Source organism: Propithecus coquereli, unplaced genomic scaffold, assembly GCF_000956105.1.
Source record: "Propithecus coquereli isolate 6110/MARCELLA unplaced genomic scaffold, Pcoq_1.0 Scaffold33, whole genome shotgun sequence".
Lineage (NCBI taxonomy): Eukaryota > Metazoa > Chordata > Mammalia > Primates > Indriidae > Propithecus > Propithecus coquereli.
In genome coordinates, this window is record NW_012148952.1 from 7,609,965 (window position 1) to 7,623,813 (window position 13,849).

General features: G+C 37.4%; 1 protein-coding gene across 1 annotated transcript in view; it reads left to right on the forward strand.

The window, feature by feature from the left end:
* Positions 1-13,849, forward strand: part of NCKAP5 (NCK-associated protein 5) — an 839,167-nt gene that overhangs the window by 197,543 nt on the left and 627,775 nt on the right. Inside the window, exon 2 of the mRNA XM_012650513.1 lies at positions 13,684-13,757. Within this exon, the coding sequence (XP_012505967.1) occupies positions 13,684-13,757 (74 nt within the window). The remainder of the gene's footprint in view (positions 1-13,683; positions 13,758-13,849) is intronic.

Genomic DNA, 13,849 nt, shown 5'->3' on the forward strand with positions numbered 1-13,849 from the left:
GCAGCCTCCAGCTGGCCTCCCTGCTTCTGCTCCTGCCCCTGCTCCTGTAGTCAGCAGCAGCCAGAGGATCCTTTTAAACCTTAAGTGAGACTGTTGAACTCGTCAAACCAAATCCCACAGCAATTGCTCCCTACTTCTTTGAAAACAAAAGACGAAGTCCTTACAAGGGCTTCTGAGCCTGCTCTTTCAGCTCCCCCATCCCCTCACTGCACTCGGGCCACACTGGCCTCCATGCTGTCCTGCAACGTGCACACTCCTGCCACTGTCTTTGCACTTGTTCTCTCTGCCTAGAATGAGCCTCCCAAGGGAGTACCGGGTTAGTTCCCTTGTCCCCTTTAAGTGTTTGCTCAAACATCTGTTCAGTGTGGCCTACCTCTGTTCTGTGAACCCCACCTCACCCCTCTTCCTTCAGCCCTTCCTTTCCCCTTCTGTTTAATTTTTCCACATAGCCCTTACCTGCACTTATTTTGTCTGTTGTCTTCACAAAAATGTAACCGTCATGAAAGCAAAGACTTTCATCTGCATTGTTCATGGCTGTATTCTTCCCTAGACCTACAGGAGTATCTGAACATAATTAGCACTCAAGTATTCGTAGGATAATTGCATCTGGCCTTATTTACACTGGCCTTATTAATCTTGTTAAGAGGACAGTGGGTGGTAATAGGGCTAATCAGTAAATCAGTCCCTCTTCCTACAAGCCAGTCATTTGCAAAAGACTGGTCCCCAGACCAGGATGGTGAGAATATCTAGGAGCTTGTTAGAGATTCAGATTCTCTGGCTCCATCCACCTCCCCTGAATCAAACTCTAGGATTTCAGCCCAATAATCTGCGTTTAACCAGCCCTCCAGGTGACTTGGATGCACATATGGGAGTCATCAGTAGGAGCAAATGTGTTATCCTCCCCAGCCAGTTGATGCTATGACCCAATTCGAGTGCACTTGTTTCTAAAATACCTTAAGGTTCTAACAGTAGTTAACATTAGTATCTTTCATCTCTTGGCACCTATGTGCCAAGATGTTGGGATTGCAAAGAATTTATATTTTGGCCTGTTTAGGAACAGCAAGGAGACTGGCTTCACCAGAGACCCAGGGCAGCTTTGGAGAGTACTGGGAGAGAAAACTAGATTATAACTGGCCAAAAATTGAAAGGCATTGATAACAGTAGGCTTGGGGTGCCCTGATACCCCACAGTGAGTGACATGGCATTCTGTGACCCAATACTTGGGTATAAGGAAGTGTGCAAAGGTACAGTATATCAATGTAGTGAATCCATGGGCCAATTCCTGCTGTGTGTTGGTGTAATACTGGGATTTACATTAGTCCTTGAAATTTCTGTGGTCAAATTCTCCCATGTACAGTAGTGGGGGACCTAATGGAGACTTTCCAGTTATAGAAGACCCTGTCAGTGTTTCTCCATCAAAGCAAAAATAGAGGTTGAAATGAGAACTCTGCTAACCATGTCATTTATATTTTTACGGTGACTTTTTAAAAATATATACAATCTACCACCATTCTGACAAATGATATATTACTGACTTGCAGAACTTTAGGACAGATTGAATTCTTTTTCATTTCTACCTCAGGAGGAAAAAACCCAACAAACTTAAAATAAATGGAGTTATTTTTTCCATCTTTGGGAGATATGCATATCCCAACTGCTATGAAAATAATATTTAAGAAAATAGTGCAGACTGCTTAGAAATATAATAATCACTTCCTTTTCACTTAAAATTAAGTATAAGTATTATATTTTATTCAAGAAAGAATATTTATTAGTAATAACATCTTTGTCAAGTTTAATGTAACTGAGAGGTATTTCCTTGTGTGTAGTTATTTCATTTATTAGAATAGAGTACTGAATGTGAGAATACAAATTAATTTCTGTCCTTATCCCCTTTGAACTAAAGCAGGGAAATCAGAGTGGAACCAGAGCCAAACTTACACAGATGTACAATTGGTATGAATTTGGAAGTTTATTTCTTGACTTTGTTTTATGGCTTTGCATATAGATAGACCCCACCCCCCACAACATACACCACAAATCGATGGGGAGAGCTAGAGCAGAGGGGGTCATTTAATAACTAGTCTCCATATAACCAATATAAAATCCACTCTGAGGGCAGTTAGCTATGAGAAGGGCATTCTTTGGGGCAGTGGAAAATTGACTGCACTGGGCGAAAGGAGACTTTACTTCTTAAGTCTGTCATTGTCTGACCCTAAGCAAATTACTTAACCATAACCTGAGCATTAGTTTTCTAAATTGAAATGGTGGCCATGACTCAAAGATGTTGTGAGGATCAAGTGAGAATGAATGTTAAGGTGCTTTGGAAAATTATAAGGACTACAAAGTATATCAATCAATAAAGTAATACAGAGGTGTTAAGTTGACGGCTTGGTATTTCACCATTTGCCGTGCTTTCGAAAGAAGTGATTGACATTTATTGTATTATTTATAGCATAGGCTAAGCTACAATAACAAAGAGACCCCAAAATACAGAGTTTTAAATAAGATGGAAATTTATTTCTTTTTTTATGTAAGAGGCCAAAGGGAGGCAGAAAGACCAGGGTCAGTGGACAGGTGCTCTAAGAACAATCACGTGTCCCATCCCCAACATGTAGGTATTGTCTCTGGGTCCCAAGCTATCACCATTCCAGCCAGGGTCCAGGGGAAGAGTGTGTGAAGGGCAAGCAGCTTGTCTTTAGGTTCAGAATTCTCTGATGTTGCATACACCATTTCTGTTCCCATCTCATTTGCTTGAGCTCAGCCACATGTTCACCTATGGAGTCCGGAAAATATAATCTCTAGCTCAAGAGCAAGGTATCCAGCTATAATTGGGGAGGAATGGGGATGTTTTTAAAAGAAATAAGGGAAAAATGTATGACAGGGAAGTTTATCAGTATCCAACAAATGGAGATGTGCTTTAGGGCTACTAAGCTGTGCTTATAGTTTGATTTGCATTTGTCTACTGCCTTGATTACCAAATAGTGGGCCATATGGCTTTTCAGTGGCTACTTGTGCTGTATGTCTATATTCCATCACTGTTAATTCATATTGATGAACTTTTTTAGGTCTAGGTGCTGTGGCTCATTCCTGTAATCCTAGTACTGTGGGAGGCCAAGGCAGGAGGATCGCTGGAGGCCAGGAGTTCAAGACCAGCCTGGGCAACATAGTGAGACCTTGTCTCTACAAAAAAAAAAAAAAATAGCCAGATGTGGTGACACACCCTTGTATTCCTAGCTACTCAGGAGGCTAGGGTAGAAGGATCACTTGAGCCCAGAAGTTGGAGGCTGCAGTGAGCTATAATCACACTACTACACTCCATCCTGGGCAACAGAGTGAGACCTTTTTTCTAAAAAAAAAAAAAAAAAAAATTGATGAACTTTTCATACATGGCAGAGGTTATACAGATATGTTTTCACTCTGTGGGGTTTGCTAGTCATGATGCTATCATTTATTCCTCCATTTGATAACAAACTTTGGTTGTGACTTTTGTACCGTGTTAAGATCTTTGGCAGCCCATATAATTTACATGCCATAGATGAGCAATGCACCTAAATCTTCCTCAGGATTACAAGATAGAAAAACATCAATTTTGCAAAATTGTCAACAGTTTGTCTTTGGAATGCTGTTCCTGCTTTGTACTAATAGAATAAAAATATGAGTATAAAGTAATTTTAGAAAACTGTTGTAATAGTTTGATAAAATAAAAAAATATATATATATATTTGTTTTCTGTTCCCCAGTTCCTGGCACAGAACTCCTAAAACTATTGTAGATAGGGCTACTAGAAGAATCTTTTGTTCTAATATTTAGTCTTTGACTCCCTGGTTCCTGACACAGAGCTCCTAAAACTTTGTAACTTTCTGAGTGATAGGCCCAGAGCTCCTAAATCTGTTGGAATTTTCTGGGTGATGGGAGCATCTTTTGTTCTAATAAGATGATTCTCGAGGGGCTCCTGGATAGACTTAGGATGGGGGCTGGTAGTCAGGAGAACAAACCATGTGATTAAAAGGTTAGAAATTTCAGCTGTATCCCCCAACACCCAGGAAGGGGTGAGGGGCTGAATGTTGAGTTGACGCTAATGGACAATGATACAATCAGCTGTGCCTACATAATGAGCACTCCCTAAAACCCAAAAGGACTGGGTTCTGGGAGCTTCCAGATAGCTGAACACATGGAGGTTCCTGGAGGTGCTGTGCCAGGAAGGGGCATGGAAGCTCTGTACCCTTCTCCCATACTTTACCCTTTGCATCTTTTCCAGCTGGCTGTTTATCTGTATCCTGCGTAATATTGCTTGTAATAAATGGGTAAACCTAAGTGAAGTGCTCCCCTGATTTCTGTTAGGTGCTCTAGCAAATTAATCAAACTCAAGGAGTGGGTGGTGGAAACCCTGATTTATAGCAGGTCAGTCAGAATTGTTGGTGAGATCCTACTATAGTACTTGTGATTAGCATCTGAAGCTGGGGGCAGTTTTGTGAGACTGAGTCCTCAACTCGTGAGGTCTGATGCTATCTCCAGGTAGATGGTGTCAGAATTGAGTTAAATTATAGGACACCCAGTTGGTGTCTGCTGGAAAATTGGTTAGTGTATACGGAAAAATCCCCACACATCAGGTATCACAAGTGAGAAAAAAATACTTTTTCTCATAACTTCTCATAACTGCCTAATGGCTCCATGATCATTATAACCTTTTCAATTAAAAAATTCTGGAAGACCACTTGCAGCCTAATAATCTCGGATTCTCTTGCTGTGAGCCTGACTATGTACAGCTAATTAATTCACTCGTTCATTTCACATACCTTTGAGTGTTAGTGATATTCCAAGTGCTATGGTAAGTGTTGGCAGATATAAAAAATGAAGGAAGACATACTTTGAAGAGTTCGTGGCACATCCAAAGGGACCTGTTTGGCAAATTCCTAGACACACAGGATTAGACCTCAAAATGATGATCTAGCATGGATTGGTGTCTGGATTATTGGTGGTAGTTGATACCCTAGTAGTTGATGAGATTTTCCAGTAAGATGTGAAAGAGGGCCTAGCATAGAACCTTATTCTTGTGGAGGGGGATTGGAGGGCCCCTGGGGCCGGGGCTGGGTGGGAGTCGGGGCACAGCAGTCGGCTTCAGAATGATGGGAGATTGGAGCCATCTGTGGAGAACACCAGGGAGGGAGAGAATATGACTTTAAAATAGCAAGTGCTGTAGGTGCCGGTTATAAGGTAAGGACCAAGCAAAATCGTGAGGTGCCACTTTATGGAGGCATCAGTGGCTCTAATGGAGCAGTTCCACGGAAGATTTTGCCCTAGAAGCAAGACTGCAGTGTTTTGAACCATGAATGGGAAGGAGGAATTAGAGGTGGCTAATGCAGAAATGAAGGCAGCGGGATGATCTGTTGTAGCCGGTACTCCTAAATGAATTGGTTTGTGGTGTTTAACATTTAAAAATGTCTCCTTGGGAGAATTTATGTTGGTACAGATGCTAGTTAAATATGAGATACCTTCCTATTACTTTGTCTGTATAACTCCCCAAGTGGGTAAGTCGTTTTAGTGTTTTTACTTTCACTGCATAGATACACCTTTTCTTCAAGATCACAAGTGATGCTGCCCTCAAATTATTTTGTTATGGTAGTCAGTCATTTCCCAATTGTAGAAATTCCTGTATCTAATGATATTTCTGTTGATTTGAACAGCTGGCCTCCGTGTTGGTGCTTCTGTGCCCAAAGGTGAATTGGGAATTCTGTGTTAGTCGTCGCAAAGTTGCTGGCAGGAGTTCACAAGCTCTGCTATAAGTTATGCTGATTCTAACATGAAGATTATTTGGAGGGATTTTTGGATCTCTGCAAGCTTTGATATACGATTATATTTTAAACTCCACTTCAGATGAATGATACATAAGATCTTCACATCATTAGAATTCATTTACAATGGGCTTCTCTCACTAACTGACCTATTTCAGACAAAAGGAGATTCACATTAATCAGGCTTATTCTACACAGACATGCAATTGTTCAGTATCTCTGTAAACCTCTAATCGCTTCAAATGTTTCATACTAATTGCCCTGAAACATGTGCATTAAAAGAAGTGAAAGGCAAACTTCTGAAATCTATCTTTAAAATGATTCTAATTTGCATAAGTTTTAGCCAAGGAACAGATGTCTTTTTAATGCTGTACCTTTGTAAAGTTTTCAGAACATTATATGCATATATGACTGGGTCTAACTTGGTGTCCCCCTGCCCCTCCAATTCTAACTTTGGTGGCATGCTTTAATCAGAACACTGACAAAGGCAAGTAGAAAGGGGGAGTCATTGTTTCAAATACCAGCTTAGCTTTAAAATAACATAATGAAAATGTCATATTTTAAATCTAGCTCTCTAAAATTTAATTTTAATCAAATCTTTCTGGATGTTATTTTCTGGGGCTGTATTTTTCTAAATAATATCCATGACTTTAAATTTTTATAGTGAGCATATAGTATTTTAAAACTATAGAAAGAAAGAGATCATTCTGATAACCACAAACTTTCAACCTTTTTCTTTACTCTCAAGATTTTCATATTACAAAAAATTACATTTACTTTGTTGCCCATTATGTCAAATGTATCTGTTCTCTTCTTCAATAAGGCTCACGATACTCTAGAAGATGGACTGGCCTTAATTTAATTCACATCTAACACGTAATTCTAATCCCATCTTGCTACAGCAATGAGTCTGAGGACCAAAGACTCCTCAATTATACCACATAGAGCAGAAAAGAAAATCAGTAATGCCACAGATAAGTGTAAATCATCCTTTAAATATGGGGAATTCTTCCTTTGTACCCTGAGGTTGGGATTTTTCCTACATCCTACCCAGTCCACCAACAAGTTGTGTTTGCTATACATATATTCCAAGTACAACCACTTATACCTCTTTCCTTTTTTTGTTCAATATATTTTATCAAAATTACACATGCAAAGCTCAGCATAGTTAAGTTATACACAAATAGTTCTATAGGGTTTATTGTGAGAAACAACAGTCTCCCTCTCTCTTCTTTTCCCCCCAAATCCTGCTTCCCAGAGACGATCACTCTTTTGATGTTTACGTGTTTATAGAAAATGCTTCTGTGTGATACTATTTGGGTTTTTAATTTTTTTTGTTATGGTAAAATACACATAACATAAAATGTACCATTTTCAGCATTTTTAAGTGTACTCTTCTGTGGCATTAAATACAAATTGCTTTACAACAATCACCACCACCCATCTTCAGAACTTTTTCATCTTCCCCAACTGAAATTCTGTACCCATCAAACTCTAAGTCACCATCCCTGCAGACCCCAGAAAACATCATCCGACTTTCTGTCTCTATGAATTCGAATATTCCAGGAAACTCATATAAGTAGAATCATACAATATTTGTCCTTTTGTGCCTGACTTATTTCACTTAGCGTAATGTCTCTAAGGGTCATCCATTCTGTAGCATTTAAAATTCTGTCAAAATTTCCTTCCTTTTTAAGGCTAATATTCCAGTGTATGTATTTACCACATTTTGTTTATCCATTTCTCTGTCACGAGACACTTGAGTTACTTCCACTTTTTCTCTATTGTGGTTATTTTCTAGTTTTAAGCATTATCTATTGACTTTCTACCATGGAAGATGAGGAAAGATAAAAACCATACCTGTACCCTAGAGGGACCACAGACTGGTTGGGAAGACAGACAAATAAAGCAACAATCACATTAACAGAGCTCCCCACTGATGTGAAATGTCACCTCAGAGGGCCCTAATGGCTCTCTCCTTTCCCCATTCTCATAACTTAGCAATGAGCTGGCTCAGTAAGACTGAGTTAGCTCTATCTGAAGAACACTAGATTTGTTTTGCTGATAAAAGCGGCGCTGATAGGAGAATCCTCCTAGCCAAGTCATTTCTCTGACCAGCAAAGATCAACTTAGTACATAGCTGACTAGATGTTCTCTGACCTCCTCCCAACTTCCTATAATTGATAAGAGCAGGATCCCTCTCCTGAGGCATGTCCCAGTTTTTGTACAGCAAAGCTATATCTATCAGATCCCTCCATAGCATGATAGAAAAACGGCATTCCCATGCACTGTGTTGTCCTTTCTACCACTAAGGTTGACTATGGGGAAACTCACTTTGTGACTAAATATGGTCTGATTTACTAATTTGTGTGTACGCATGATACCACCTTTGTCACTAATTAAATTCTTATATATATTTAGGTCAAAAATATATATAGAAAGAAAAGTATATAGAAGAAAAATTAACCTATAATACTACCATATACTGTTTGCTTTTAATCTATTATATACATTTTCTAAATTGTGATTAAGATTATGCAGTTTTTCACCCTGCTTTCGCTTAACATTATACAATGTTTTCTATTTTATTATATATTCTTTACAAAGTTTTTAAAGAATTATGTATTTCTTCAAATAAATAAAACATGCTTTAATTATTCCTATATTTTTAGAAACTAAGATATACTCAGTTTTTTTCATACTGTCATGAATATTTTGATGAACATCATTAGCTTTAATCTGATTGTTTCCTCAGAATGATTTCTAGACAAGGAGTTTTGGGACCAGAGGTGCATGGATCTTTTAAAAGTATAACATGTATTACAAACTTGCTGTCCTCAATTGTACATGTATAGGCAAACACACCCTTGTACTTAAGCTTTTTTTATCAAGCCAAAATTAGAACAATAATTTTTATCTCCATGGACAAAGAGATTTTTGCATCCATTTCCTTTTTTCTTTCCCTCTTGTCCTCCCAAAGACACATAATATTTTCTACATTTTCTTTCTAGAATTTTTATGTTTATTTAATTTTATAATGTATTTACATGTCTTAGACATCTGTTTGACTGGTTTAAGTTTCTTTTGAACCTTTTTACATTGTGAATCCTGTATTTTTTATTCCTTGCTCAGGTATTGGATATGTACATATATATACATACATATGTACATATACATATTTGATATATATATATTTTATTTAGGTATTTGATAAACACACAGATACCTTTAAGTAAGTTAAGTAAGTTACACATATGTATCTTTAAGTTTTAATTAAAGTAGGTGCTATAATTTCTGAATTCATGAATACCTGAGAATGTTGCTTTGTTATACAGGAGCTATTTATTGAGAATAACATTTATGGTTTGTCTATGTATCTAATCTCAGTGGGCATTTGAAGTGACTTGAAGCTATGGAACCACTCTTTTTTCACTCCTTGTTAGGCTGTAAGCATTCAAACAGGTTCTTTTTTCTATTATTCTTTCGCTATTTTTATCCAATTCTCCTGCCAGTAGATGTGTGGATTGTTCTCCATTAACTCTACCTGGAATGTATGAGCCCTTTTGAAGTACATAAGTCCTTTGGTTCCCCATTCTGAAATGTTTCTTTAATCATCCTTTTGATTATTATTTACATTCTAAATCTTATTAAATACTGAAAAGCTATAATTGTTAGACACATCAATATTTTCTGATGTTATATCAATCAAGTCTTTATTCATGTTTAGCTTTATCCTTCTAAATTTAATTAACAGACTCAGTTTGCCCTCCTCAGTACTATGTGTTTTCATTGTTAATTCTACTATTGTATCTAATATGGGTTTCATAATTATAAGGAAAACCAGTAGAATAGGATGTTCATCAAGTCAGTGACTATAGTTTTAATACAGTCTTTGTGCTGAATGAAATAGTAATTGTGCTCTGGACAAAGCAAGGCTTGGGAAACTGACATTTTTCATGGATAATGTGTTACAAATGGTGGATATTGACCAAGGAAAATGTGGATATGTGTTTAGTTTCCCCTGAATTGCAGCATGCTTAGCTAAAATGTACATACACTGATTTACACCACAGAAACAGGAACAGGGTTAGTAAACATGTGAAGGCTTTTTCTAAAATGCTTTTATAGCTTTCTTGTAAATGATTTTCAGAGTCACATACTCTTCTATGATTGAGGATGGTGTTCTTTCTGTTCTGTGACAGTACTTTTTCATGGATTCCATGTTGTATTTTTTGAGTTTACCCTGAAATGATCTATCAAGACCTTTTCTTTCTGCCTGTGCAGACATGTTGGAATATTGGAGTCTCCATACAATAACCTTTAGTATGTACTTGCTACCAAAGTTCTTGTAGCCACTGTGCGTATAGCATGTTAATTATTGTGACTATAGCTCTACCGTACAACCACTGCCAGCCCCATTGCTACCACCCTCCATCATTTTCTTGGAAGTGAGATCTCCAAAGGGATAGACAAAATTCCCACTGGAAATAATCCTATCTTAACTCTTACAGAATGTTAGGGTTTTCTCATTGTGTAACTAACCCTTTCAATTCAGGGGCCAGAAATGATAAATATATGAAAGGCCTACCTAAATTCTTTTAGGTAGAGAAAAAATGGTTTCATTTAACAAAATGTACATGTATAAGCTTCATGTCTTCTTTTTTTCCTCAGTCCATTTCTTTCTTTTCTTTCCTTCCTTCCTTCCTTTTTTTCTTTTCTTTCTTTTCTTTCTCTCTCTCTCTCCCCCAGGCTAGAGCGCCGTGGTGTCAGCCTATCTCACAGCAACCTCAAACTCCTGGGCTCAAGTGATCCTCCTGCCACAGCCTCCTGAGTAGCTGGGACTACAGGGGTGCGCCACCACGCCTGGATAATTTTTTGTTGCCTGGCTAATTTTTTCTATTTTTAATAGAGACAGGGTTTTGCTCTTGCTCAGGCTGGTCTTGAACTGGTGACCTCAAGCAGTTGGCCTCCCAGAGTGCTAGGATTACAGGCATGAGCCACCATGCCTGGCCAATTTCTGTTAGCCCTTATATTGTGTGTATTTTGGGAGAGGGGATTAAAAGGCAATACCAAAATAAACAAGTAAAATATATCAGATTTTAGAAGTAAGAGTTCTATAGAAAAAAATTAAAGCTAAAAATGGATAGAGAATCCATAATCTTAGTTTCCCATTGTTAAGTGGTTTAAGATTTATCATCATCATTTTTATGGAAAAGTGTAAAGCTAGTTTAAATGGAAGTAGCTATTATTGTTATTTGAAATAGCTTTTAAACTACAATTCAGTGACAACTACATTCAATGGTTAGAAATCTATGTGATTATTAATAATCGCTGCCTAACAACCAATTTTAATATTCAACAACTATAACTTAAGAGCCATGCACTTAAAAATCTTGAAGTTTGGTAAGAGAAGAGAAAATGAATAATACCTTTACCTTGTAACGTGATCTGCCTTTTGAGAAGAGGTATATAATACTCTGAAAAAGGCTATGCTGACTCTTCGGTAAGTTATGATGGTACATACTTACTGAAACTGTCTTATTTAATCCTTACAACACCTCCATAAATTAAGCTTTACTTATCCCTTTGATAAAGATGATGAAATTAAGGCTTTGAGAGATTAAATAATTTGACCAGGGGAACATAGCTAGTAAGTATCAAAACCAGGATTGAACGTAGGTCTCTTTCATCCTAAAATCATATTTGTCATCATTACACCTTTCAGCTTCAATCTCTGACTTGAGCTAATCAGAATGAACAGAATAACAAATTCATTGGTTTTAATCCAAACTGCTTTCTTGGACTTGCGTATGATTTGGTCCCTGCCTACCTCTTCAATTTCATTTTAGATTCCACAGCACAGTATCACTGTTCCCAGCCTCCAACTGGCTTCCTTTTGTTCCTCCAACATCACATTCTGGGGTCTTTGCATAGTCTGTTTCATCTGCCTACAGTGTTCTGGCCTTCATATGTCTACATGGTTGCTTCCTTCTCTAAGTCTTACCTCAAATATCATTTGCTCAGAGTCCTCTTCCCACGACTTTAGGAGAAATAGCTGCCCCCCATTCACAGTCTTTCCTGTCACCTGTCCTGGTTATTTCCTTCAGAGAAGGCAACCAATCTGAAATCAGTCTGTTCATTTACTTGTTTATTATGACTCCTTTGAGAATAGTAAGAATGTAAGCTCGTGGAGGGCACTGGTTTTCTCCCTTTTAGTTATTACTTCATCTGCAACACTTAAAACAGCACTTGGTATATAACAGATGTTTTAAAAATAGTTGTCAAATAAGGAATGGATGAATGTTTTTGAGGTTTGTATTATATATTTGTTTCTACATGGGAACAATGCTTTTAAATTTTTTTCAGTGGGACATATTTGAGAATTAATGTCTTTGATAATGTTGAGTGTTCTAAATCAGGGTTTAGCCTTTATCAGGACACTTATAACCACATATGGTACAACTTCCTGCAGCAGCAGAGATTTCTGCTTTGGTTTTAACACCCCCCAATGTCTTGTTTAAATAACTAACTATTCAGTTGTCACCTGAAAATAAGTGTTTATTCAATAAGCATAAAACTTCTTAGCTAATTATCTGTAACACAATTATAATATTTTAGATTCATAACAGTTTTTACGTAGACAAGGACTTCGTATACCTCTAGTCTAACTGAAATATTTTGGAAAGGTAAAAAGGCTTCTTCAGGGGTACATGGGTAGGTCTAGGACCAGAAACTCAGGCCTGGGCCCTTTCCATTATATTATCAGATCAACTCCTATATTTCTCTCCCTCCTCTAACTGTAGTGAATATGCCTATGGGAGCAATAGATTATGTATATGTATAGCATTTAATAAGAAATCTGCATTTCAGAAAGAAAAATGTATTCATCAAAGCTCCGAGTTTATTTCAAACCCATAGAAATAAAACAGTAGCTTTCATGGGTGCCTTAACATTGAAATCATTGCATGCACGCTATTCCATTTAAGGCAGTTGTAGAAGCTGAGCCTTGCAGGCTAGACCTTCGAACAGAAAGGGAAAGAAATACCAGATTTGGAATGAAACAATATCAAAAGATTTTACATATTGTATTTGCTCCAAATTGGCAATTGAAACTGTACTGCATACGAGCCTCAAATTTAAAAAAACCTATGGATTTTTCTACATGTCATCATGTGACAAATGAATTCTTCATTTTTCAGACATGTTTCTTGAAAATAGTTTGATTTACAGAGATCAATTTACATACACATTTCTATAGAACAGAATATAGCATATCTTTCATGTCTTCTTAGAAGCTAAAGATTTATCTTCTAAGAGTAAAAAAAAAAAAAAAAAAAAGCAAATATACTATTGTGTGTATATATGTGGAGATGAAGCAAAATAGACCTGCCCATCAATGTTTGCAAATGCTCAATGAATGTGGGACATATATATATATAATATAAAGAATTCTATATAGTTTGAAAATGTAGCTTTTGGGGGAAAGTGAGTCATAAGATCACTAAAGTCAAGACCTCTATTGTCTATTTACTTTTATTCTTCTAAGGTCGGCAGTAACATTGGCTCACTTTTATACAGTAGAACACACAGACCCCAGTGTAGACGACTGTGAAATTTAGGGTTTTTCTTCCTGTGAATAAGAGGAATTTTATGCTGACTCAGTAAATCTCCAGTTCTCTTCAGTGATTTTTTTAAAGAATACTGTCATAGGATATGGGGAAAATAGTATTCATTCCCAAATGACTGTGACTGTGAGTCACAGAAGTGTAGACTCCTAGAACCGGGAGGGACCTAGGGATTATCTTGTTGAAAATATTCCTCGTAGAGATAAGGAGAGTCTGCGAATTCTGGTGACTACTGTAATAAGGTTTTAATTCTCTTTGTGCAGGAATACATGGACTCCAATAAATACATCGAGCACCTGCTAACCCAACTCGAGGAGCAACACAGAAGTCTCTGGAGGTGAGTCAAATTCATGTTCCTATTTGTTTGCCCAGGTAGAAGCCTCTATAGCTTTGTTGATCTAAAATACTTCAGTTAGTCTAGAGAGTATA